The 25,745-nt window shown below is 40.2% G+C and overlaps 1 protein-coding gene across 1 annotated transcript; it reads left to right on the forward strand.

Annotated features, from left to right (window-relative positions):
* Nucleotides 1–5,068: 5,068 nt before the first annotated feature.
* Nucleotides 5,069–25,281, forward strand: PDGFRL (platelet derived growth factor receptor like; the record flags this gene model as incomplete). Its single annotated transcript, XM_084204789.1, has 6 exons — nt 5,069–5,150; nt 12,405–12,699; nt 19,914–20,065; nt 21,336–21,629; nt 21,920–22,059; nt 25,093–25,281. The coding sequence occupies exons 1-6, from the start codon at nt 5,084–5,086 to the stop codon at nt 25,279–25,281; spliced, it is 1,137 nt and encodes a 378-aa protein (XP_084060915.1). The 5' UTR covers nt 5,069–5,083.
* Nucleotides 25,282–25,745: the final 464 nt, after the last annotated feature.

Here is a 25,745-nt window from a genome sequence, read left to right on the forward strand (position 1 = left end):
AGCAAGTGCTGGCTAAGGCCTCTGGAGAGAACTAAAGGAAGTAAATTTTCTAGATTATTTACCTGATGATGTGTCAGCACTTTGTGTATTGACAAATTCCCCTTTCATTTGAATGAATATTTCTCCCCTCTTGTTAGCAAAGTTAATTATTTTAAAGTAATAGGATGCACCTGTAGAAGTGTTGCTAAGACAGGTGGGAGGAGCTGCAGCACCAAAACTATCCACATAACTAATGAGGTATAAAATGAAATTAAAGGAAAGTCATTGGCTACTCTTAGTTGCTTCAACTGTGCAAAGCTTATTTATACATGTGTATAGTCGGTATGAGTCAGTGGCTGGGTGAAAACAGACAAGCCAGAAGTAAGATATTTATGGTAAATTTGATGTGCATTTGTATATGCAGTCTTAAAATTCCAGATGCTTTAGCAGGACTCAGCAGAAGCAAAGAACATGCCATGCTAGTCCCTACACAAAAGCGATAGATGCAAGAAATCCTGATCCTTTTCTCACATTTGCTGTATCTCTGCACTTGCTGAAAGGTCAGCTGAAAGCACAAGTCCATTGGAATTCAATTGTTGTTATTTTTTAACACAGTTTTTGGTATTGTAAATTGTTCTGCACAAATAATAATGGTATGTGTTAATACAAAATATCTACTTTTGAAGGTAGCTTATTGGGTTTTTATTTCCTTTGTAGAAAAAAAGTTCTTATAAGCTCTTTTTTTTGGTACATTTGGGATATGCCATTAGATAAAGGAATTATTCTTCCCTAATTGGCTTTAAGAAAATAAGCCAAAGCATATTTAACAGAGAACAAATAAATCTTTTTGTTCTGATGTATAGGAGTTATAAAACATTTCTGAATAATTCCTGTTAACTGAAGTGGTCTTCCTGTGGTATTCCAGTCCTTATTCTTCAATGGGATTTTTATGAGGTAACTTAGATTTCATTGTCTGTTATCATGGATAAAACTGTTCTGTTAATAATAGTATGCTTTTTTCTGCACAACAAATTCTGGTCAGATTCATGAAATCTGTAATTGTGCTTATCGTGCTTATGTTGCCAAGTGTTAAAGCCATTTTTATTACCTGCTGTTGAAGAGCTAGCAGCAATAAATGTGAGTTGTAGGGATACAGTTACTTAGGCAGCAATTGACTTGTGTCATCCAGCAACTTTGAATGATACAATGAATTTAGAGGCAAAGCTTGGTAAAACTTAAATATATATATTGTATTTTATTACAGGATAAACTTACAAGTCTAGTCACCTTTCCCCTAAAATTTATGAAAAAAAAAAAAAAGAGATATATTTAAGAACTATAAAGTACAGTGTTTTCATAGAATTTTTAATAAGTGCCAATATCAATGTGCCATAAGCATCCTGAGAGGGGTGACAGTGCAGGAAGCCTGTGTGGAACTGTGCAATTGGGTATGAGGCCTTTGACACTGACACACATTTTTTACAGTAGGAATTTAATTCACAAGAAGTCTGGTGTGTCTTACTTGAGTGCATAAAGAGAAAATGAAAGCACCTTTTTAATGCTCTTGGGCCCTAATTCTTTCTGGACACGCTGGGAAGCCTGTGTGAACAGCAGTATGTTCACTGAAGGCACTGAGGTTACTCAGTGTTAAGCAAATATAAATTTTACAGAAAGAGCGGGTGGTATTTCATATAGTATAGGATCTTTGTGTTTGTTTTTAATTTCCTGTACCTTTAGTATTTCTTTCTGGTATGTTTTGAGGACCTCTGCATTTTTAATGTTGGATCTTTTCAAAGCTAAATATAATGCCTTTACCCGGTGCTGATCTATTTTCTGTTTGGTCTTAGAAATCAAACTCCTTACATGAGTTGAAGGATTTCTGTGCATAGACATGCATTACAAACTGTATGTGTACATATATATTTTTTATTGTCAGTTGGACAAATTCTGTTGTTTTTCTATGTTTTCATGAGCCTTGTACGAGGTCGATTCCAGCTTCACCAAGTTTAGTTGGAATCAGAATATGAGGATTTAAATATTTAGGAGAGCTTTTTTCTTTCGTGGTACCAGAAAGCAAAGCATGAAATATGTGTTACATATCTTTAAAATCAATAATGTGTGAATCATTTTTAAAAAAATTAGCATTCATATCCATCTTTTTTTTTGTTTGTATGTACGTTTTAATCATTATTTCTGTATTGTATGCTGCTGAGCATTCAAAGTGTAGAAAGACTGATTATGATGCAATTTAAACTATAAATTTGTATTTCTTTGAAGTGCTCTACCAGAATGAAAAGTCTTGAATTTTTATGAATGTAAAATTGCTTGTATTTAAGAATATGGTGCTTTTTTCCACACTTTACAACAGAATTGCTACCAGTGACATTTTTAGTTACCTTAGTTCCCAATTTTAATGGAAATTACATTGCTCCTCATTTACTGTAAAACATGCTTTGTGGGATAACAATAGTGCATTTGTTCCATATTTTTAAATAAAGTTGAATATCACTTGTATGTCCTTCATACAGCAGCTGTAATTTTAATCACTACTATAGTTTTAGTTAACACTAAAATAATACAGTAAGTTAACATCATGAGTATGCCAGATATCTAATGTCATGACATTACACAAATCATAGTACACTTAAAATAAATAACATGATAACATTGTATGCACTGTATAGAGGGAACACAATAACAGCCTTTGATTTGGGCATTTTGTGTTATACTGCCAAACCAGAGATGATGCTAGGTTTGATTTCCAGAGGGGTGAGTGGCCCTCAGCTTCATGCTCAACTTTCTGAAGCAGCAAACCTTGTCCTGGTATTCACCCAACTGCAGAGTTGGATGAATAAATTCATTGTTGTTTCCTTATTCCCTATTTGTGAAAAAAACCCAAACCATATCAACTGACCACAACACCAACAACACCGCCCCCCCCCCCCAATCCCAATCCAAAAAATAAACCCTCCAAAACCCAAAAAGACCCCAAACAAACCAACCCCAAAACCTTCCTCAATTTTAAATAGTACTGTGAGTATACCAAGAGAATAAAAGCATATATCTAGGCAATGGATAACAATAGACTGGACACAGAACCCAACTGAGAGAGCAAGATTATCATCTGGCACAGTTTTCAAAGACATTTGAGTAGTCATCTTTGTTCACAGACTTAAAAGTAGTTATGACAGTATTTTTTCCTGAGGTATATTCTTTATAAGGAATTATATAATAGTATTCAAATTATTAATAATTACCTTACTTAATAATTACCTTAGTACATACAGATGTACTAAGACTGGTCTTAAAAATCTTGGTCCCATGAAGCAGTTGAATAGGGCCACTGATTTAAATGAGGGCAAGTCATTCTGCAGGCATCTCATCACATTTAAAATATTACTTGGAAAGATGTATTTAATCTATCAGCTTACTCATGTGGAGGACTGGGGTCCTCACATGAAGGTTTACATTAGTTTTTCTGATGGCTATAAATGAAAATTCACGCATACCCTTTGTAAAGTAGGACATGTAAAATCTATAAAATAACTTTCTTCATTGTAGACATTTTCATAGGAAAAAGGAATATACCAGTTTAAATATGTCTTAAAATTAATGCAGTCTGAGTGTTATGTCCATGTGCTATTACTGTATTTCCCATAATACACTAATACTTGAAGCTCTGACACTGTAAGATCATTGACCTACCCTGTGTGTGAAAGCAAAAGGGAAATGTCACTTAGGAAGGCACATAAGGATTGCAACCAGTAGTTTTGCAGATGACAGGAAAAAAAAAGCTCACTCTTCATCATAAGCAGGAGTTGTGAATATTTCCACTGCAAATTTGCAGTTTATACTACACAACTTTTCTGAGTTCTCTCTGAGATTCATTTACCTTGAAACAATGACTGATAAGCTTTTCAGATATAATACTTGGTATTCTAATTGTTTCAAGGGGGAAACGCTTTTAAAATACTCTGTCGCAACACAAATATTCTTTTTAAAAATTTGTCGCAGGTAATGGATGACATGTTTATGATACACCAATAGAATGAAAAAGATATCATGAAATTTCATCATCCTACTCCTCTCCTGAACCCTACTGGTTTCTTTATGCTAACCAGGTGCCCCAGGGTGAAGTCTCAAAGCAGGGTCAGGCAAGCAAGTCTCCAAACTCTGCATGTGTTGGTGTTTATGAGGGTGGGGGAACATTATGCATGGACCTTTTAACTTTTTTTGTGTGGATACAGATGAAGCCTAGGCTTCCTTTAAGTAATCTGTAAATACTCTGCTCTCACATCTTCTGTGGCCCTGGAGCTGTGGTCAGGGACACAATTTTTTTAAATTCACACTGGACTGTGGTTGTGTCTACTAGGGGGTCTGCCTTTGATCTCTGACAGCCATTATTTCCCCCCTCACCCCGTTCAAGTCCAACCTTGCTTTGCATCTACCTTTGTGGCCCCTCCAGTCATATTTTCCTCTCCCTTCGCCTCCAAGGAAACCCTCAAATTTCAAGGAATGGCTTTTTACAGCTCATTGTGAGCAGACATTACCACCTCCATGTCTTTGCTAGCAGCATAGAGAGACGTGCGCCGTCTCAATGTGCTTCACCTGTGCCCGGAGAGACCGCCTCTCTTTTCCACGGCGAGGTACTTTTCCTGAGCTGTTGGGAATCTCTTCCGTGTGGCAGGCTGGCACGAGTGCAACAGTTGGACGCAGAAATATGTTTTTGCTGTCTTAGGCCAGCATTGTTCAGTGCCCTAGTGCAGCCCGGGGTCACCTGCGGTACAGCCCGTGCGGCTCCCGCTGCTCCGCTCTGCTCGCCCGGCTGTGGGCCCAGGGCAGCCCGCACACAGCCGGACCTGAGCAGAGCCTCGGATGGCGAGGGGCAGCTGGCACCGAGGAGCTGCTTCGAGGACAGCCGTCCCCAGGTGTCCCCCAACGCCCTGCTGCTGCAGCTCCGCTCCGCACAGCGGGTTCCAGCGAGGAAGGGCGGGTGGCGGTGGGAGCGGCCCGGGCCCGGCCCCGGCCCCTCCCCGCCGAGGCTCCCCGGGGCCGCCCCGCGCCGCACCCGCGCCGCCGCCGCCGGGCCCGGGCCGCTCCCGCCATGCGGCTCTGGGTGCTCCTCAGCCTGCTGCTGCTGCTGCTGCTGCTGCAGGAAGCGCTGCCACACGGTGAGCCGCCGCCCGACGGGTTCCCCCGCTTTGCGAGGCGCCGCCGGCGCCCCTTTTCCCAGCCGTACCCGCCGGCCAGACCGTCCCGGGGACGGGAGCGGGAACCATCACGGGAGGGGCGCGGCGGGGCTCCCGTCTCGCTGGGCAGAGGCGGAGGGAAGGCGGGTTGCTCGCATCGTGTGAGGCCAGCAGGTCGCCGAAGCCTTCAGGCGAAAATGTGGGTTTGGGTTTTGGGGAGAGGCGATCGCAGCAGCCCCGGCTGCTCCTGCCGCCCACCGTCTTTGGGGTAGAAAGTTTTAGTCCGCGTCCAGTCCCGTGCGGCGCCTGAGGAGGGGACAGGGCTAGAGGTGGGACAGCATTGGACGTGGTGCTCGGATTTAATAAACAACCAAAAATAAAATTGACTTTCTGCATCGTTGTTCAGTTGAGAGCATCGAACTTTACACATAACTTGAGTATTATGAGAAAAGTTCTCGTAACTTTTTTCTCACAGCCGCCTCAGGCTGTGAGAAAGTCTTGGTGGGGAAGGGACATTCCTAACTAATTCTTGACTTACGTAGACTTTAACTAGCAGAAGTTCCCTCTTTCCCTCTTGCAAAATGTGAATGAAGTTATTAATACTTATTTGGAAGAAACAACAAGAAAGTAATTCCATTGTTTGATACTGTGGAAGGACTTGGGGATCAAGGCCTGCATAGCCCATGGAAGGGTTTGTAGAGAAATAGGAGGCAGGATCTTAGGTGCGTGGTGAAAGGCAGAAGCGGTTACCACAAGTACTTTAGTAGGTCATAAGGAAAAAATTCTTAAAAGAACATAAAACATCCTCCACCCTAAGAGCTGATAAACATAGAGACAATTTGTCAGAGGAGACTGTAGAGTCTGCAGCCTCTGGGAAAGTCAGAGCTCAACTGGACATGGCTCAGAGCAGCAGTCCCTTCAGAGATGGGAAGGGACTTCCAGAAGCCTTTTCCACCCTAGTTTTTCTCATGACTACATGCAGAGGAATTGCATTGTGGATCAGAGTGATGCGGGAGAGGATTTCTGCTGAAAGATCTGGTCTGTGCGTATACCACATCAAGAAAAGTGGTTTCTATTTGAGAAGGAGACAATAAAAACATAGAAGAAGAAATGAGTTGTAACTTGGGCTACAGAAAGATTTCCCAAGTCTCTGTTCTTGTCAGTTTCTTATGTTTATACTGAGGTGTGACTGGGTGCTTCCTGCTCTGCCATCCAGAAGCTTACTGATGGGAGAAATTAACCAGGCATATTTAATAAGCATTTCTTGTCCAAAGCTAAATATAGAAGTCCTAATGTAGTAATTTCAAAATAGTCTTCCTAATTTATCATATATTAATTTATGAACTATTGAAATATGCCCCTCCAGATTGGCTCTGTGTTTGGATATTTAATTTTTCGTTTGAAGTATCACAAATGGTGGGATGCATCCAGCTTGTTCTATTATTCGTAATCACAAAGACGCTTTCCTCATATAGTAATCCTGCTGGTTAATTATACTTTATGGTAATCACAATTCATTTTTCATTTATATTTTTTAATTTGTTTTTTAAATTTATAGTACCTTCACACTTAATTTATTTTCACCTCAAGGAAGAACTAATCAGTATAAATTGAGAGCGTTTTCAGTCTCTGATGGTGCCAAGATATAGCATGGGGCCTGCCTTGTGGAATGGGTATGTTTGGTGGACAGTGAACATGACTCCTTTGTTCTTGTGGGAGACCAGGCTCACACACTGCCCTCTAGGATGACACTTGAAGGTCAGGGGCCTTCTTGAGTAATATAACCTGTGCACTGTGAGACCAGTGGAATGTGCTGTGGATATAGGTGATGTTTCAAATAAATAGCAAATGCTTTTTAGGATTATATAACTAAACACCCGTTTTGAAATTGTGTGTGTGACATTTGTAAAAGCAAGGAGCAGGACCAGGAGCAAAGGTGCTGTATGGTATATTTCTGTGGCATATGGATGCATAGTCTCCTGCTTTGGCATGATGAGTTATTAGGGACCCCGAATGTACTGTTGCTGCTGAAATTAGTACAGTGCCATTTAGAACTGACTTTAGGAGCTGATCAGTGGTAGAAATGAGGCATTTTCTCAATTAATATTTTTCTAGGTCTTAATTTTATTGTATTTTTATATCTAATAAGGAATGCTGTTGCACTAAAGCAGTGCAACATTAGGCAGTGCAATGTTATTGAAACAGGGCATACCTCAAGTGAGACAGTGAAATATCCCAAACGTGGCATATTCATGTGCTTGCATAAATTGACTGGTTGACTTTGTTCCCTTTCTTGAGAAAATCTTGCAGATTGGATAAGGAAATGGAGGATTCTTGGTGATGGTTTCTGTGTTCCTGGAAGCATTTGATTGTGTGTCCTCTTTACCTTGGGTGATACCGTAGCAGTAAATTTTGTTACCTGGCATAAAAAGACTTCAGCTAAGACAGAAGACAGGATTGTGAGGTGCAGAAGTGGTGCTAGAAGTGGTCAGTAGGTATCTGGAAAGACTTACAAGGGAGTGTTGGGAGGGAGCATGGTCACAGCTTTCTTGCAAACTCACCTCTTGGAGAGGTGCAACAGAGGCAGAACCAGGTTTTCTGTGTAGGAAGATAAAAGCTCCTCTGATGTGTTTCCTGAAGTGCCCCTGCTGTCACCTGCAGGGAAGTACAAGGTGAGGCAGACAAGGCTCTCACTGAGCAGCTGGGAGTGTGGTGTAGGAGGAAAGTGTTCAGACTCGCTGAACTGCAGAAACGTGAAACAGAGGGAGCTTGTGTGGAGAGGAAAAACTTAATCTTGAGAAAATCAAAACCAGGCTTCTGGCACTTAAAATTGAAAAGCTTTCATAGGGAAGTCTTTAACAGTTTCTTAAAGGCAGAGTCTCAGGTGTGGCAGAGTGCACAGTATGGGATAAAGCATTTCCTAGGGATAAGGTAGCAGGGTCCACATGCCTTAGAAATAATGTCAGTATTGAGGCTGGCTAAAGGTAGTGGAAATGTCAAAGAGTAGTTTGAACAAATTTCAGTAGGGTTTGATGGGAGAAAAAAAAAAGAAAAAGGATGGCTGAACCAAAGCTTGTGTGCTGCTACAGAGTTAGCCTGGAGAATTCAACAAGAAACTGGAATAGCCAGTTTGAAATGGGAAGGTTTATTCCAAAGGCTGATGGGGCCTGTCAGTGGAACCTCCCAGTACTATGGCACAGTAGTAATTCCACTAAGATGGAATAGCTTAAGAGACGTGGCAGTATGTGTTGAAGAAAACTTTTGTGTTAAATCTGTTTCCTGGTGGGTTTTGATGGTAAAAGTCATCAGGGCTGAAATACCGGCCCTGGGGAGAAGAACCAACCTGGTAACTGACCACCCAATGTGTAGTGACTGCTCTGCTAAGGAAAATCAGAGGGGCAGCAAGGACTGCATAGAAAAGCAAAAGGAAGAATAATTTCCCCTCACATGGGCTGGGTAACACACATCGTGGTGTGGTGCAGAATGCAATTGTTTAGATGGCCACAAATAATGACTTAGAGCTGCTATTCAGAGAGCCCCTCAGAAGAGCAGCAATTCTTGACCTGCTCTGTAGCAGAGCTCAAGTAATTGGATTCAGATGTTGTTGTGTGCCTGACTGTAGTTCTAATATTCTTTCAGGAATAATAAAAGACAAAGAAACCACTGATGTGTTTAATTTTGGAAGGGGGAATTACATAAGAGGAGGAGGCGCCTTAACTCACATGTGGGTTAAATATAAAAACCAGAATAAAGCAGACCGAAAGAGCTTGAGAAATGGCTTACAAAAGGATAAAACCAGCCATAAATCCTTTTTCTTCTTCTGATGTACCATGGTGGGGCAGGGAGACATGGCTGCAGAATTTTCATGACTGGTTGGAATGGGGGTAAGAAAGAGCATCTATAGAAAGTGAAATTTAAAAATTTATCTCTGTACACCCATGTTCACTATGGAGGTGCTTAGAGAGGTTTTAATGACAAATGGTGACATGATAAGCATAGAAGAAAATTAGAGTGCAGTATCCTATGAAGCACTGTAAGAGCAGATTCTGAAATAGAATTTTTCTCTATGGGGAGGATCATTAGAGGACATCTCATTAACATGCCAGAAGAATCAGTGAGAGAGAAAATTAGCAACAGAAGCTGTTTAAGTGCCAAGGTGTTATGATATACACCTGAGGTGTAAAAGAAATTTGAATCTGAAATTGGTGAAGCCTTAACCCAGATGCATAGCTTGTCTTTTTCCAGAGAAGGACAGTGAAGCTGATGAAGGGTCTAAGAGGGTAAGTTCTCGGAGGAGTGGCTGAGGGAGCTGGGGTTGCTTAGCCTGGAGAAAGGGGGCTCAGTGATGACTTTATCACTCTCTACAGCTACCTGAAAGAAGGTGGTAGCAAGGTGGGGTTTGTTTGGCCTGTTCTCCCAGGCAGCAAGTGAGAGGACAAGAGTACAGAGCCTCAGGCTGCGCCAAGGAAGGTTTGGATTGGACGTTAGGAGGAATTTCTTCACAGTAGGTGTGATTAGACATTGGGATGAACTGCCAGTGGAGGTGGTGGAATCACCGTCCCTGAAGGTGTTTAAGGAAGGACTGGATGGTACTTAGTGCCATGGCCTAATTGACATTGTGGGTTTGGTCAAAAGTTGGACTCAGTGGTCTTTTCCAACTGAATTGATTGTGATATCACTGCATATCACTATATCATATCATATAACTATACCTTTCCAGGGAAATGGAATATCCCAGTATTTTACAATATTTGGAGGAGGTAGGGGCACAAAGCCCGATGTCCATATTCTGTAAACTGAAACTGAGCTCATGAATTGCTGAAAAGTCAGTATGGCTTTGGCATGACTGCTTTTCTCTCTTTTTTTTTTCTCTCTTTTTTTCTTTTTTCCCTTTAGAAGTTTTGTTCTTCAGATATGCTGAGGTTTTTTGAGGACTTTTTGTAAGAATGTGGCCATGGATGAGTTGGTTGATGTAGCTGGATTCCCAAAAGCTTTTATTAAGCCTGTTGTAAAAAATTCCTTGGGAACCAATGTGCTGTGAGACAAGGGAAGACCTCTCATGGAACAACAACTAATAAGAAATAAAGAGTAGGAATTAGTCTTTTTGCCATATGGATAGAATTGCTTTTAACCAGCTGAATTTAACAGGGATCTTGTAAGGCACATGCTTTTCAGCATGTTGAAGTACCTCTTAAAAGAAAATAAAACTGTCAGTAAAGAGTTGTAGAATGATCTCAGTTTTGCAAGACTGGGCAGGGAAAATAGGACTTCAGATTTCATGTTGGTTGATGCTAAATAACACAAACTGTTCTAACTTCATGTATGCCTTGATCGGTTTCTACTTATGAATTTTTAACCAATAGCTCCTACTTAGGAAAGTGGTCTTGGAATTACACTTGATTATTTTTTAAAAAGTCAGCTCCTATTATTGCTGTCTTGAAAAGTAATGAGCTGTTTATTCAGGAAGGAAGACACCATTCATATGTACAACTAGATCTGAGCATACCTTGAACCTGGTGTACAGTCTGCTTTTCTGTTCTTGCCATCACCCAAATGTGTTGTAGGTGAACTGTTGTAAGATGCATATTCTTTACAGGAACAATTGGATTAGGACTTGTCAGTCTGGAAAGAAAATTAGTCAAAAATGCTCAAGTTTTGTAAAAGTATATGTGTTAGAGAGAATGTTGTTGGAGAAACATGGATATTTATTTAATACAAAAACTAGAAGGCATCTGTTATTTATATGTAATTTGTATAATTTTCAAAATTGACCAGACAAATCAATGAAGGAAGACATCCAAGGACAATATAATAATAAAAAAAATACAAAAAAATCACCAAACCCAAAACCAGCCAAGCACAATAAAATGGTGACAACTGTGGTTCACAGACCCCCTTGAGCTAAAGGTTCTTGGAAGCTTAGGAGAGTAGTATCAAAGGAGCAGAGATGGTTGCCCTGTTCCCTGATTGGCATCTAACACTAGGTGGTGTCAGTGCAAATAATTTTGGCTTGGCCCACTGTAGCCTTTCTAATGTAATGTAAAGAAAAAATGCTACAAATTCCTGTTTTTTAAATTTGTGCTCACAAGGCACTGTGTTGTTTAAAATAAATGTGTTGTACATCAGCTTGGACTTGGAAAGTCAAAGCTTATGCAGTGCAAGGTGTCCAGCTGGGGTTTGAGGAGTGTCACAGGAGCCATCAGTGGCAGGAATCTGGAAGTCCTGCTGTTCATACTGGCAGCCTGTACCAGTTTTAATTATGCTGAGTATATGAATATGCTGAGGTTTTCATTCCAGAGGGAGCCTGTTGATTGATTTGTACAATGAAATACCTCAGCGTTTCCATGTGGAAAACAAGAATTAGCTGTCGGGCGCAGTTAGTGGTGTTTCTGGTGTCTGGCAGAAGTAGTTTTAGGCTTGTCTCATAGAAGGACTGTGCTTCCTGATGTCAGTTAAAGTTGGAATTTTTTGTTTGTTTTTATTTTTAAATATTTGAGACACCTCACCTTTTCTTTCTGTTTCCTTTGTTTGTTAAGGCAACTAGGCATCCTTATTGTCTCTAGGAGGTAATGAAAGCTCTTATTGTGTGTCTCTAAATAAGATCCTGTCTTCCTCGGGACTGTCAAAATAAATGGCTCTTATGGGGAAGTGAGAACTTAAGTAAGTCACCTTCAAGTGACTGAAGTATCACTCGTATTTCAGTAATTACTGTAAACTAAGAAACCTGCATCACTATTAGTATTTTATAAATTGTCATGAACTTCTACACTTGTGAGTTCTTCATGTGTCCCTTATGGAAGTGTGGTGTATGAAGAGCTCATGCAGAAGTGATGGGCATGTGGCATGAACGTGGAGAGCTTGTGTTGCATTGAATGTTGCATGGCAACGCCAGGAGGTGGAAATGACAAAAGTGGCTGCAGATAGAAGTGCTGTATTTCTTTCCCTTATAATTTGTAAAGTTTTCATACCTTGCATATTTCTCTGTTTATGTAAGAGTAGATTTTCCACATGTTCTTGAAAGCTCTCTTTTTTTTTTTCCTTTTTCCCCAGGAAAATGGGTCATGGCAGACTTCAAAAACTTAAGGAAGTTAACTCTTACTAAGTTCTATGCATATTTTCTAGGAGGAACAAAACTTCAGTTATTCTCTGGGATGATAAGATTTTTTTTTTTTCCCCAAAGGACTATATAAGCTTTTTCTAATCAGTAGCATTGCCTTCTTTTCTTTATTTTACCAGTTATTGGACAGCCTGCAAAGAGTAAGCGTCCCAAAGAACCTGGAGAAAACAAAATTAAGCCTGTTAACAAGAAAGTAAAACCCAAGAATCCCAAAATGAAGGAGAGGGAGTCTGTGGACTCATCTCTGAAGTCCCAGTCCATACTGATGCAGGTGATGGATAAAGGTCATTTCCAGAAACTAGCTGCCACCTTAAGCCTGGCTGCAGGACAAAGCATAGAGCTGCGATGTAAGGGGAGTAATGTTACTTGGAACTATCCTTCTTATTTAGACACCTTTAAAGACTCCAGACTCAGGTAAGCTATGTTTTCATTTTTTGCAGGAAAAATCCAGAACTTTTTTTCTCTTACTATGTTTAACACCACTGGTGTTTTTGTTTGTTTATTTACATTTTTACAATCACAATGTTCTATGTAATAGTTTTTAGTGTCCGCAAAAAGAATGAGCAACTTTTAGTCATCCCCAGTTACTGCCTTGTGAAGTGCACTGTGGGATAGTCTTACAGCATGTGAACTATTTCCTTCAGACTAAACTAAAATGATGTTCACCATTGTGCTCCGGCCACAAACAGGGAACCATGTTAGTGTTGGTCCGAAGTAAAACTCTCAAAATGTGTGTGTGGATGTCAGGTGCTCACTACCAACTCTGTTGCTTTGCCGAGATCTGCTTGTGTTGGGCTGTACTGGTTTCTAATGTGACTACCATGTGTGGTAGTAAGGTTAATTTCCTGAAGAGACTCAAACCCACATCTCTTAACTAGCAAAACATACACCAGCCTTCAGGAGCAAGTGAGAGTAGTGGTTCAGTCAGAGTTGCCTTCGCATGCAAAACAAAATTGCAGGGCTTGTGTTGCATCAGAGTTTAATGCTGAGGGTTGTCACTTTAAATCAAGGAAAGCTTTTCTTTTCATCTTGTGACATCTTAATGAAAACCACAGAAGAATTTGCTAGAGCAGGAAGAGGAACTGACTGCCCCACCATCTGAGTGTCCTGCTGCTCTTAACATCTTTTCTGAGACTCTCCATATGAAAAACCTCCTGGTTTTTCAGGTAGTACATGTAGCTAAATGTAGATTAAATGTAGTAATTTAGTTCTGTATTAGAAAGAGGAGGGGCATATAAGGAGCTTAAGGATGTCTTCCACAGGCATTTTATTGCTCTGAGAAGTGTTTGTTTTCACTGGCTGTTTTATGGAGACTGTGAAGCGCTGTGAGTGATACACAAAGAAAGAACAGTTAGGAGATTTTCTTGGATTATTAGGTGAGAGGGGCACAGAGGCATGAGTCAAGATTTGTCAGCTGCTCTTGTCTTGTTGTTCCTAAATTAAGTACAAGTGTGTATGCTCTCTCTAACTCAGATTATCTGAATCTCAGTGTTCATTATTAGTACATTATTTACAGATGTGATATTACCATAAAATCACTCCTAGTTAATTAGTTTTTCAGATATATTACTCTTCTTTCCACTTCTCTTTCCCAAGGGGAGTATTGATGAATGGCAGCTACCCACTGTGACCTCTAGCACATCCTCCTGTAATTCATGAGCCAGTTCTTTGTGCCATTATTTGCTTGTCCCATGTTGGCTGAGGCACCCAAGGACTGAGATGAGTGCAAAGCTACTGCCACAGTAAGATACAGCAGCAAGCTGGTTCCTGCTGTGAGCTTATCACAGCAATATCTGTCAAAAGGCCTCTAACCTGCTACTGCTTATTCTTCTGCAAGGAATACTGTTCTATCCAGGTTTCTTTCAGCAGGTGGCGTTTATTAGCTGCTGTACAGACCTGGCTTCCCAGCAAGCCAGAGCTGGATGAGCAAACCAGCCGGGAGCATGAATCTGTTTGGTGGTGATCGTCATTCTCAAGTCTATCTTAATGTTTTGTGCATTTGCAAATAGGTTGCTGGCATGGTTTGGTCCTGTAGACCTTCAGGCCATGCCATCTGAGTGTCAGAATCTGGCATTGAGGAAGGCAGGGCAAGTATTCAGGGTTTTTGGAGAGGAATCTGAATGCTTCCTAATTGGTTATTTGTCTGTCCGTTCCTCTCATGCAAAGTTAAGTGTTCTCTGTTGATGCATGTGGGAGAAAATACAAGAAATTGAGATGGTTTGGGAAAACAGAAGAAAGAGTGTGTAATTTTCTGGTTTCCAGTTTGAATTAGTTTGGAATCCTATTGCTTCAGCAATTTACATTTCTGTACTCAGTCCAGTTAACAGTGGTAATTTAACCATACAACCAAAGTTAATTGCGCCACATAAAATAAGTGCTATAAAATATTTTGACTGGGTAGATGTAACTTGCCTAAGTATTTATTTCCTTTTAGAAGTATGTAAGGCATATACTTAAGGATCTATATTCAATATTCTATATTGAAATATAATGGTCATTGCTTTTGAAATAAGTTGTTAAAGCAGTAAGGATGTGTTTGACTAAATAATCAGTTTTGAATACAAGCAGACGATCCTAAAATTAACTAGAGAAATTGAAAACATAGATTAGAAGCAGGTTTCTGTGTCACAGAATAGTAATAATTTATGGAGAAACTGACCACAGAATCCTGTGCAGTTACATTTTCATCACGTTTTTAGCATGACTTTGCTAATTATCTCAAGGATTTTGCTGTAGTGCTAATTGGTGCCTGTGAAACAAAGCCTGCTCTACAGAATGTGAAATTTGAAATTTGTGTTCTGTGGTTTCAGAAAGGTTTGATGGATTTTGACTGAAGTACCATAAAGGTACCATGTTACTTAGCTCACTTGGCGGCATTTGTAAGTGAGCTGTCACTAGAAAAGGTCAGCAAAACTATGACCTTTCAAGAGGAGCTTAGATCTTCCTCATGGAATAAGCAAGACCATGCACCAAGCATCAGCTGCAATAGGCAATTTAAAAATTTTTATTAATACATTACCTTCATTATTTTAAAACAAAATGATGAATATAGAGCAGAAGGGGGAGATTCAGAAAACTTATTAGCAAATAATAACCTACTGCAGAAATTGTGTAATCATCTAGGTAGATGTATGTCCAGTATCTTTTGACATTTTTTGACTACTTAAAGACCAAGTATATGGTAAGCCCTTCATTTCCAGTTAGTGAGATGTGGGCCAAAACCCAAGCTAATTAACTGGGCTGGGCCTTTTTTACCTTAGATTTCCATGTGGGTCTTGCTGGATTTGGGGCACTGGTGCAAACCAGAATTGATGGCAGCAGCAGGGGGCTGTGGTGGTACCAAAAGGAGGTCATGGAAAATGAAGGAATTGGTGTGCCAGAGGAAAAGTGAAAAGGAGGAGAGAGACTGGTGATGAGATCCCTGCAGTTGCTGGGAGCTAATGACTACAATTCTTCTGTTCATAGCAACAGATGCTCAGGCATCCAGTTCTTACTTTTCCCTTAAATAACATAAGGTATGTGCAAGCATTTTGGCTTGCAGTTAGTTAAATTTAGCATCAATGTATTTTCTATGGGTGGTTGCAAAAAGAAGTAGGGATAAAACCCAGATGTTTTGCCTCCATGCTATGCTTAACATGTTTTAAACTCACCCATATGGTAAGGAGAATATAGGAATCTGGGGGACAATATGCCTTTTCTAAAGAGGAAGATTTTTCATTAGAAAAGCCATTTCTGTAGTATTGGTGGCTATGCTTTCATTGAATTTGTCCTTGTAGGCATATTCTACAACCCGATAAATAAAATATTTTACTTGCTGTACTAGAGAGTCTCGGTTTTTAATGGGTCTGGAGCTGTTACATGTGCTATAATTATCATATCTGAGGGAGTGAGAGATGCTGAGTGAAAGGAAGAGGAGGACTCTTTGGCTGCTTCTTGCTGAGATGGAGCAGAAATTCAGCCTTTCCACTGCTCTAACTGGAGTACACAACAGTACACACTGAAACAATTTACTTAGCTTTAGAGACTGTAGTGTGCCATACAACTCTGAGAGAAAGCTCAAATCATGCAAACATGGTTCCCAGCTTAAGGACGCACACAAGCTTGCTGCAGAACTTCAGAACTAGCCTGTTGGCTGTAACGCTCTCTTGCTTTGTGCAGCACTTACATACGTTTTGTCTGAAAATTTTGTGTGCTGGCTGAACTGGCCAAAAACATTGGTGGTGTTAACAGTCAGAGGTTGCTCTTGCACCCCTAGTTTGGAAGGGCTGGAATGCTGTTTTGTAAGACTGTGAATAACAAATTAATGAGTGGAGGCTCACCCAGAAACTGGATCTACAACATAAGAGAGGGATAAAAATAAGGGCAGGCGGATTTTCCCTTTACTAAAGCTTTATAGCAGAAAGCTGCTCTGACTTCACACAGTCTCTGTGCTGCCTGGTTGGAGCATGGGTTTCCCCTGCTGAAGACCAGCTGCATTTGACTTCATCTGATAAGTAAACTGACAGAAAATGGGGCTGCTCTGATGGAAGAAGCTGGGGCAAGCAGCTGGACATGCATCACATGTACATTCGTGTGAGAGGAGGGTGTCTGGACAGGAGAACTCGCACAAATATTGAAGAGACTGGGTGTGGTGGGGGCCGGAATTAGACTGAAATTAGGCTGCTTTCACTGAATGCAGTGAATGCATCCCACAGGCTTAGTGGGATGTCAGTTGGGCTCATGTGTATAACTGAATTTGATTTAGCTGCTTATGCTTTGAAGTTTAAAAGCTAAGGATTTTTGTCTTGTGTAAAACAGCAAGATGTTATGTTCCTGTCCTAGTGAGTGTGTATTTGAGATAAGCTCTCTTTTGTTAGTATGAATGCAGCTACTTGAGTGTAGTTGGGTAGATGCTCTTTGTGTGATGCTATGTACACTGTCTTTATAGATTTTTTTATATAAATATATATTTTAGCTTCTAAATGTGGCATAGTTTTCTGGCAAAAAATCTTCTGAACTTTAAATAAAGTTTAATAAGATGAATGTATGGAATAAGATTTTGAGCTATGTTTCTAGTTTCTTTAAACAGTCTGGTAATGTTTGTATATACAACATTTTTACTTTGTGACATCTACAATACAGCAAAGTTTTGGCTTCTGGGTCAGATTTCCCAGCATCTAAAATATTAATGAAATACTAATGAAATGATACATTACCCTGGAAATATTGGTTACCTGCAGGATTTACCATTTATACTTTATTTTATATGGCCTGTTTTGTCTGCTTAATATGGTCATGTCTCAAGTTTCAACATCTGCACTCTCAGATGCCAGGTTTTGTTATTGCATGTTTGTGGATGACTACTTTGCTAGGTTATTACTGAATAGCTTGTTCACAGTTAAGAAGAACACATTGTACAATAATTAATTAACTCTGACCTTATTTTGCTATCTGTTGGGATTTCAAGCTATAGCTCAGTGTCTGCATTAATGATTGGAGGCAAAAGAGTTCTGGCATAATGGTTTCTCTGTATTGTAGACATTTATTACTTGATCTTTTGAGAACATTTTATTCTGAGATTGTCATATAGCCTGTGAAATGTGAACTGTGAAACTAAATAGTAATTATACAGACTAGGACATGTTTTGGGTTTATCTTTTCTTCCTCTTGGGTATGATACATAGCATGTTCTCTTGCACAGATAGGAATTTCTCAAAAGTTATCCAAAAACTGAAAATGGTTTATAATGCAAGGTAGTGCCTATATCAAAAATGGAAAGGCTACTGCACCATAATTACATGTTTCTAAAAAATGGAATCAGACAAGGTTGTGTAGAACAAGTGCATTAGTGGATGGGAATTGCCTGTTTATTGAGGCAGGCCTCAAAACTGCCCTGTGGTGGATCCATGTGTGTCTATGTTGGTGTGGATCTAATGGTGTCTGAGGGCTTAGTGGAAAAGGCAGTTCTCAGTTATCTCTGTTTGAGGTGTGCATTTGGTGTGCTTTTAATCTCTAAGCTGCTGGCCTGGCTGAAGGCTGAGTATTGGGTTATGTGGACTGCTGCTTGTGATTGCTGGCAATTGTGCAAACTGCTGGCAGGGCACCTGGGGAGCCAGAACTTCCAGGAAGCACATGCAGCTGAAGTGGTGGCCTCTGCTTAAACAGTTATTCTGCCTGCAATGGACAGTTAAGCAAAACTCTTATAAAAGGATAAAAATTTCTTCAAAGATGCTAATCCTGGAAAGAAATTATTCAGTCGGGTATCTGCTTTACAGAATAACTACCACCTAGTAAGAATTAGGAGGGTAATAAACAATCAAAAAACCCACAGTTGAATGAGTATGAGAGCTGTTCAGACTTCATGCAAGCTGTGTATTTGTCTAAATCTCTTTCAAAACAGTAAAAAGAAGTTCATTATCAAATACCTGACTTGGAAAAATCACTCCTTGGTTAGAAAGAAATTACCTTGTAACTTAATGTCTTGCAAAGGAAAGAGGGAGCCCTTCATGACCTAGATCAACTACCATAAGAGGCAGCTTGTTGAAAAGAACATTTTTAAGGGTTGGAGCAGCAGCAGAGTGCATCAGTGCTGCCACGTGGCTGTGCTGACAGGATTCCCTTAGAACTGGTACTCTTGGGCCTCTGCTTTTGCAATCCATCAAAAGTCAATCCAGTAGACTGCCAACCACACCACCATCTGTCTATCAGAAAGCCAGGAAGGTAAACCTTAAAATAGATAAAAAAAGAACAAAATGAGACTGTAGCTGCTGTATTTCATAAGATAGGACCTTTGCCTTTTAGAATAATTGTCAGTATTTATGTATATATCTACATATTTATAAATATCTTGCACATTTACAAATGTCAGTCCACTGAGAGATGTGCCTGGGAAATTCAGGAGAAGGAAAAAAAAAGGCAAATCAAGTCTGAAATAATCACACAGGCTGAATTTAGTGTAGTTACGTGATGGCATTGCCAGCAGTTCTCAGGGTCGTGCTCTGAAATAGCCAAAGGATGTGGAGGAAGCTCCAGGGGTGTGACTTAGACCGCAGGAGTACGTGATGCAAAACGACTTAATTTGCAGGACAAATCCAAGCTGAGGTAGCAGCTCTTTGCAAGTGGAAACTTGTACTGGTATGTTAAAAATTGGTAAAGCATTCACACTGAAAGAAGGCAGAAATTATTAAACAAACTCTTAGTAGAATACCTGCTACTAATTACTTGTCAATTATCTTTGTTAGATTTTATTGAAGCAGTGTTACAGTGTTGAAAAAGGACTGAGATACGTGTGGATTGATGTGTACAATGAAGGAAAGGGCTATGCATGGACAAACTAGGCTAAAACATAGATGAACATATGGCCTAGAACAGTCACAGCCCAGTTTCAAAATGGAGACTTGAAGGAATCCAGGAATGAACTGTTCAAGAGAAAAGCTTGCAAGCTCTTGTATGTAGTTAACATCAAGAAAACTGCTCATGTAAACAGTCTCTGCTGGAGCAAAAGGGGAAGTTGCAACAGAGCTCTGAAAGTGAAAAGGGGTCAGTTGCAGAGAAGGAATAAAAAAATCAAAAGTGGAAATGAACTGACAGAAATATACAGGGAAATACATCTGTGCTTGTCTCTGCCTTTTGTTTTTGTTTTTCCACAGCATAAAGCAGCTTGACAGGTACAGTCAGCTGATCCTTGCAAACTCCACTGCAGCAGACACAGGTGAATACAGCTGCTGGCTTCAGCTGTGCAGTGGTAACAAATGCAGGAAGGATGAGACTAAAACAGGGTCAACATACATCTTTTTCACAGGTAATTAACTCACTGGGGGATTGTGAATGGAAATATATTTGCTGGTAAAACAGGAATAAAGCTACGTCAGTGATTTCATTGTCAAGATTTTACTGACACAGTTTTCATCTATTTTTAGTGCATGTTTAATGAAGACCCTGCTGGTGGGCAGAAAATTACTTGCTTAGTATGATTTTCTTTGAGTCCATTTTCCCTCAGATTATGCAAAATACGCAAAGTAATGGATAATGCAATGAAAAGCACATATGTTATAACACACTTTCTGAGGATTTTCTACAAAAGTAATAAAAAAATGTTTTAATTCTTAAAAATGTGTCTTGATAAAGAAAATAAATATGTGCAGAAGATTCATTTTGTCATGGCATTCAGATGGCCCCATAGACTCTCCCTCACTGCCACTTCATTCCAGTTACTTGCACTGCCTTAAAAAACTCGATAAGGCCACAGTTTCTCTGAGGAGTCATTATAGCATGTTGAGAGGCAAGACACTCTTCAAGGGCACGTGGTGTCCCCCAGAGCCTGTGCACAGTTTATTGCTGCTTGGTACAATAGAGCTGAAATCAAATGGTTCATTTTTTCTTCTGGAAAGCGTTCTGAATAGTAAAACAACCTTTGATGCCTCATTAGAGCTAAAGTATTCGTAGCTAGAAAATGTTTTAGTACAAAATGTTAAGATAAGATTGTTTGCAATACATTTTGGAATTAAATTGGACCATGAGAAAGAAGAGCTTAATGTTTTTAGGATAAATTCCTTAGAAAGGCTGGGATAAACCTTTCAGTCAAATTATTATGTAAATGCTCGTGCTAGAAAGAGGAATTTCAGATTTAGGTTTCCAAGAAGCATGCCAGTTATGGAAATACTCCTTAACTGTGATTCTGAGGGCACTAAATATTTCTTCTACTTAGGACAGTAAATCAAATAGTTTGCCTAAAAGCACAGGTATAAAAAGTCTGTAGCTTCAAAAAGTATCTTTTTCTAATAGTCCTTATCTTACCAGTGGTGATGGGATCCAGATAACTATTTGGAAGCTTACTAAAAGACATTCCAAAGATTTTCTTAAGATTAAAAAAATACTTAATTTTTATTTTCAGTTTAATGTTTTTTAATGCAAGCAATACTGTTTTTTCTTTTGTGTGTGCATTTTAAAATTAAGCCAAAGCTTTTTATTTTAAATGTTGCTTGCAGCTGTTTTCTCTTGTCAAATGTATTTTTCTTTCTGTTAAACAAAGATGTAATTGTAGCTGTAATTATGTCAACTCTTCTGCACAGACAAAGAGGAACTTTTTGTACCTACTCCCAGTTATTTTGAGATTGTCTACCTGAACCCAGATAAACCTGCAGTCATCCCATGCCGTGTTACTACTCCTTCAGCAAAAGTGACTCTTCACCGGGAATTTCCAGCAGAAGAAATTGAGACAGATGGAAGTGATATTATTTATGATGCAAAGAAGGGTTTTGTCTTCCAGCACCCTACTTCTGATCATAAAGGTATTGTCTACTGCAAAGCAGAGTCACAGGGAGCGCCTCAGATTTCCATCAAATATCATCTACTATATGTGGAAGGTAAAGTGCAGTTTTCTCTGTGCTTAAATTGACTCTTCTGCTGACACTAAGAAAATAATTTTTAGAAAGTGAAATAAGTAATGTAATGAGAGTTTTAAAATCTTGATCAAAAGTATATGTGATAAAACATTTATCAGGTTTAAATTCCAGCAAGTTTCCCAGTTTAGAGGGGGAGGCTGCAGGTGTGAAACACCTGTTGCATTAAGCAAACTGAGTCAAAAACTGACTCTCGATTTTATCAGTGTATTTAATTTTAGCAGCTAATTTTTTGTTTCTAAACACTGTCTCAGTACCCAAGGGCCCACCCTCAACCACAATTGCGGTGTCATCCAGTGGAGCCGGACTCAGTGGCAGAGTTCATGTTGCCTGCACAGTCCTTGGGGAGCCAGATGTGGATGTGAGCTTCAGGTGGCAGTATCCAGGGCAAGAGGTAAGAGGTGAATGCCCTGCCTGAAACGGTTTGTTCTTCACAAAGGCAGCGTTTTGAGTGCTCTTGGCAGTTCAGGCATGCTGGCAGGAGGAGGCAGCATATCCCCTTTCAACTTCAGCCTGTCTTTCCCTGACAATGTCCCTGCACAGGGATGAAGCTGGAGTGCCCTGTTAGTAAAAATCAAATTCAGCAATCAGATTTCCATTGCAGAGATACTTGGCCTCTGGCAGCATTTCCAAAGAAAGCCTCAGGCAGGGTCAAAGCCCACCAGCATCAGGAGGCTGTTCTAGGGCAAGTCACAAGGCCCACTGCTGCCTCTGCATTTGATATCCCTTCTTTCTCCATGGCTTGGGTGCATGAATTATCCCAGCATAGAATTTTTAAGCTTGCCCATATCCTGAAGCAGAATCGGCTTCTGCCAAGCCTCATCAGAAAGACTGCACAGGAAATACAATGTGAATCTGTGGTCTCTTTTCTTGCACAAAGTAAGATGTATCTGAGTAGCATCACTGAAGGTCCCTTCTCTTTTCCCTCTAACCACCCTTGCCGGAGTTAATTTCTTAATCATTCTAGACCCAGCTTGGCCTTCCAAAACTCAGTATCTCATTAGTGTCCACCCTAGTTTTGCATCTTTCCCATGCTGCCCCCAGCCTGGTTTGCTGGCTGTTATTGGCCCAGTTGTTCCCAGTGGTTTTACTGCAGCTGATGCATGCTGGCATGTGCATGTTTACACCTCTCTAGCTCTGATTAAGTATAAACAGCTAAAGCATGCAGGTTATCTCCCTTGTTTGCTATGGATACTAGAGCTGCAGTGCAGGGCACATGGGCTATCAACAGAGGACTACACCCTCTCACTGCACCCACCTACAGGGGTGAGAGAGGCTTTGGCCTGTGCCCTGCCTCTGTGCTTATCCACCAGGGTAAACTGTCTCAGCTCCAGCTGTGCCTGGGGATAGGGAGGGGAGAGTTGTGTTTGGGTTTCTGCCCCAGCAAAAGGATCAAGTAAATGTCAGAGTAGAAGCACTGCATGCTTGTTGAAGACTTAACATTTATTGAGAGCATTGCCATACTGCAAGGAAAAAGGTGGGGTGGAAGGGAGACCGGAGCATCGCTGATGCCGATCATATAGACCTTTTATGCAAGAAAAAGGACTGACATTGTTCTAAGATTCACTGGATGTTTCCATTCATGCTGCTGCTTTCAGTGCTGGGAGCTCAGGGATGGTTTTGTCCCAGCCCACACCAACCAGCAGCTGGGCTCTCACCTACTGCCCGATTCCTGAGCAGAAGCAGCACATCAATCCCTGCTTGTTCCTAGGTATGGTGCATTGTGGAGACCCTCCTTTTATCTCTGTGGTCACTAACCTCTCCCCCTGCTTTTTTCCACTCAGTTGTTTTTTTTTTTTCATGTTTCCCCTTGCCACTCCCTGACAATTGCATTTGCTTATTCACCTGCTGTGAATGCATACAGATCCACCCTTAATCTGATTACGTGCAACAGGCTTCAAAGCAGGCAGTTAGTTTGAGGAAAAATGGACTTGCAAGAGCCTAAGCGGGCAAACAGGGTCCATTTGTACAGCCTTTACCTTCACTTTCAGTAGGGTCAAGGATGTTCCACTTGCTGTATTTAAGAGGTAACTTAGACTTGGATTAAATCTGCAGTATTACTTGATTGTAGGTAGCACTTAATTTTCCAGCTTGGAACAGGAGGTGTTGCTTTGCTAAGTGGCTTAATTACTTTGAAAAGTTTAAGATTCTCTATTACATTTTACAACTGCCAAGAATTTTTATGGCTTTTTTTTTTCTATAGCTGGTAATGCCTGCCACTTCCTAGGCATTTACTGACTGCACTGTGACTCATCCCTAAGTTTCAGGAAGACAGAGAGCTGCCTTTGTACTGGTCATTTTTCAAGTGTGAGATTGTAGCTTTGACTCTGCATAAGTGTCTAACTTATCCTATTGCTACATCCAATTTAAGCCTTGTAGCATTCATGTTAGTAAGTGGTTAATCCATCTATGTCATGAGGCAAGGGAAGATGGTTTCCACACAGAAACCTCTCTCTTGCATTTTTATCCCAGTTATTGGTATAGCAGAAGCCAGTGTGGTGACTAGCAGCTGCTGGATTTTGGAAGAAAAGCGACTGCCTTCTATCATTGGGCCAATTTCTCTTATCCAGTATTTTGTGACCTCCTGAGGTGCCAGGCAGTGTGACCTCACAACCAGTCCATCAGAGAACTCCCTTATAGAATTTCTTAAAAAAGCACCTTTTATTTAATAACAAAAACTACTCCAAACCAAACCAAACCAAACAAAAAAAAAAAAAAAAAAAAAAAAAAACCAAAAAAACCAAAAAACGGAAACAACAACAAAAACCATGAAAAAGCATTTTTTAATATAAACATGGTGGTGTTGTAATTTTGGCTTTGTGGTTACATATACATTTTGGAAAGCAGAATGTGAAGAATATTGAGAATTGTTACTGTTTATTTCTATGTTATCTGATGTAGTGTTTTCTAAAACTAGAGGAGGAATTAGTTTTCAACATGTGACTTAAAGCTATTCACTGTGCTAAAAGAGAATGAAAGCTCAGTCAGCTACCTCATGCCACTGCTGCCTTCTTTTTGAGACATACTTGAAGTCTAAAAATGAGCTCACTCATTTATCTTGACACCTCCCCCAGGTCACCTCACCTATTTGATCAGGTACCCAAATGCAGCTTTAGTAAGTGGCCTAAAACTCAGCTCACGCACAGGCTCCAGGCAGAGCTTTGGCAAGCTCAGTACCTGTGCTTGGAGTGGAAGAGCCATTGCATTATCCTATTTGGCATAGCTTATTGGTACATCAGTATTTAATGCAGCAAAGTTGCTGCCACTGCCAGACACCTTCAGTTCCCTCACTTAGGGCTGACTTTTGCATATAGGCTCGTACTCTCCAACCTCCTGCTTCAAGGTGATGGGGTGGTGTCACTAAATGCACTTTGTGAAATCACCTATTTTGTGTGGGTGGGTTGTTTTTGTTTTGTTTTCTTAACAGTCCGGGAGGCCTGTGATTATTCAAAACTTCTGGAGATTGATAAACAGAGGAATTGGCCATACTACAAGAATCTCAAAGAGTGTTCTTCTTGTGGAGGATTTTGAAGACACAGATGTGGGAAACTATGTTTGTATAGCTCAGAACCTACAAGGAGAAACAACAGTAGCTACCAAAGTTGAACTGAAGTGATAGGAAAGACTTCTGGTTGTGGACTGACCTGTATGTTATTTGACATTATAGCTATTAAGTTTCTTTATTAATGTTTAAATGTAGCTTCTCTCTCACTGTTTCTTTTATATGTCAATGCATTTCATGCTGACTAGCTTGACAGGCCACAACAGAGTTCACTCTGTCCAGCAGTAGGGAGTTGTGAGTTAATGAAACTACAATGAAGCATTAAAGTGTAAGTCTGAACATGCCTAGGGTGTGTGCATATTTAGAAACAGGTGCTCTTTGGGCTTTCCTTTGCATATGGTCTTTCCCTCAGACTCTTGCACGAGGTCAACCCACTGTGGAATGTGCAATTTTAACATTAAGAGTACTGTACATGTTTAAAACAACAACAACAAAAAAGCAAACTAAAAAAGCCTTGTAACAAAGTTAGCTAATAGCAGTTGTTTATTTTGCAAGAATAATTAAATTTCTGAACATTA

The sequence above is a fragment of the Fringilla coelebs genome (assembly GCF_963513975.1).
Source record: "Fringilla coelebs genome assembly, chromosome: 4".
In the NCBI taxonomy this organism is placed as follows: domain Eukaryota; kingdom Metazoa; phylum Chordata; class Aves; order Passeriformes; family Fringillidae; genus Fringilla; species Fringilla coelebs.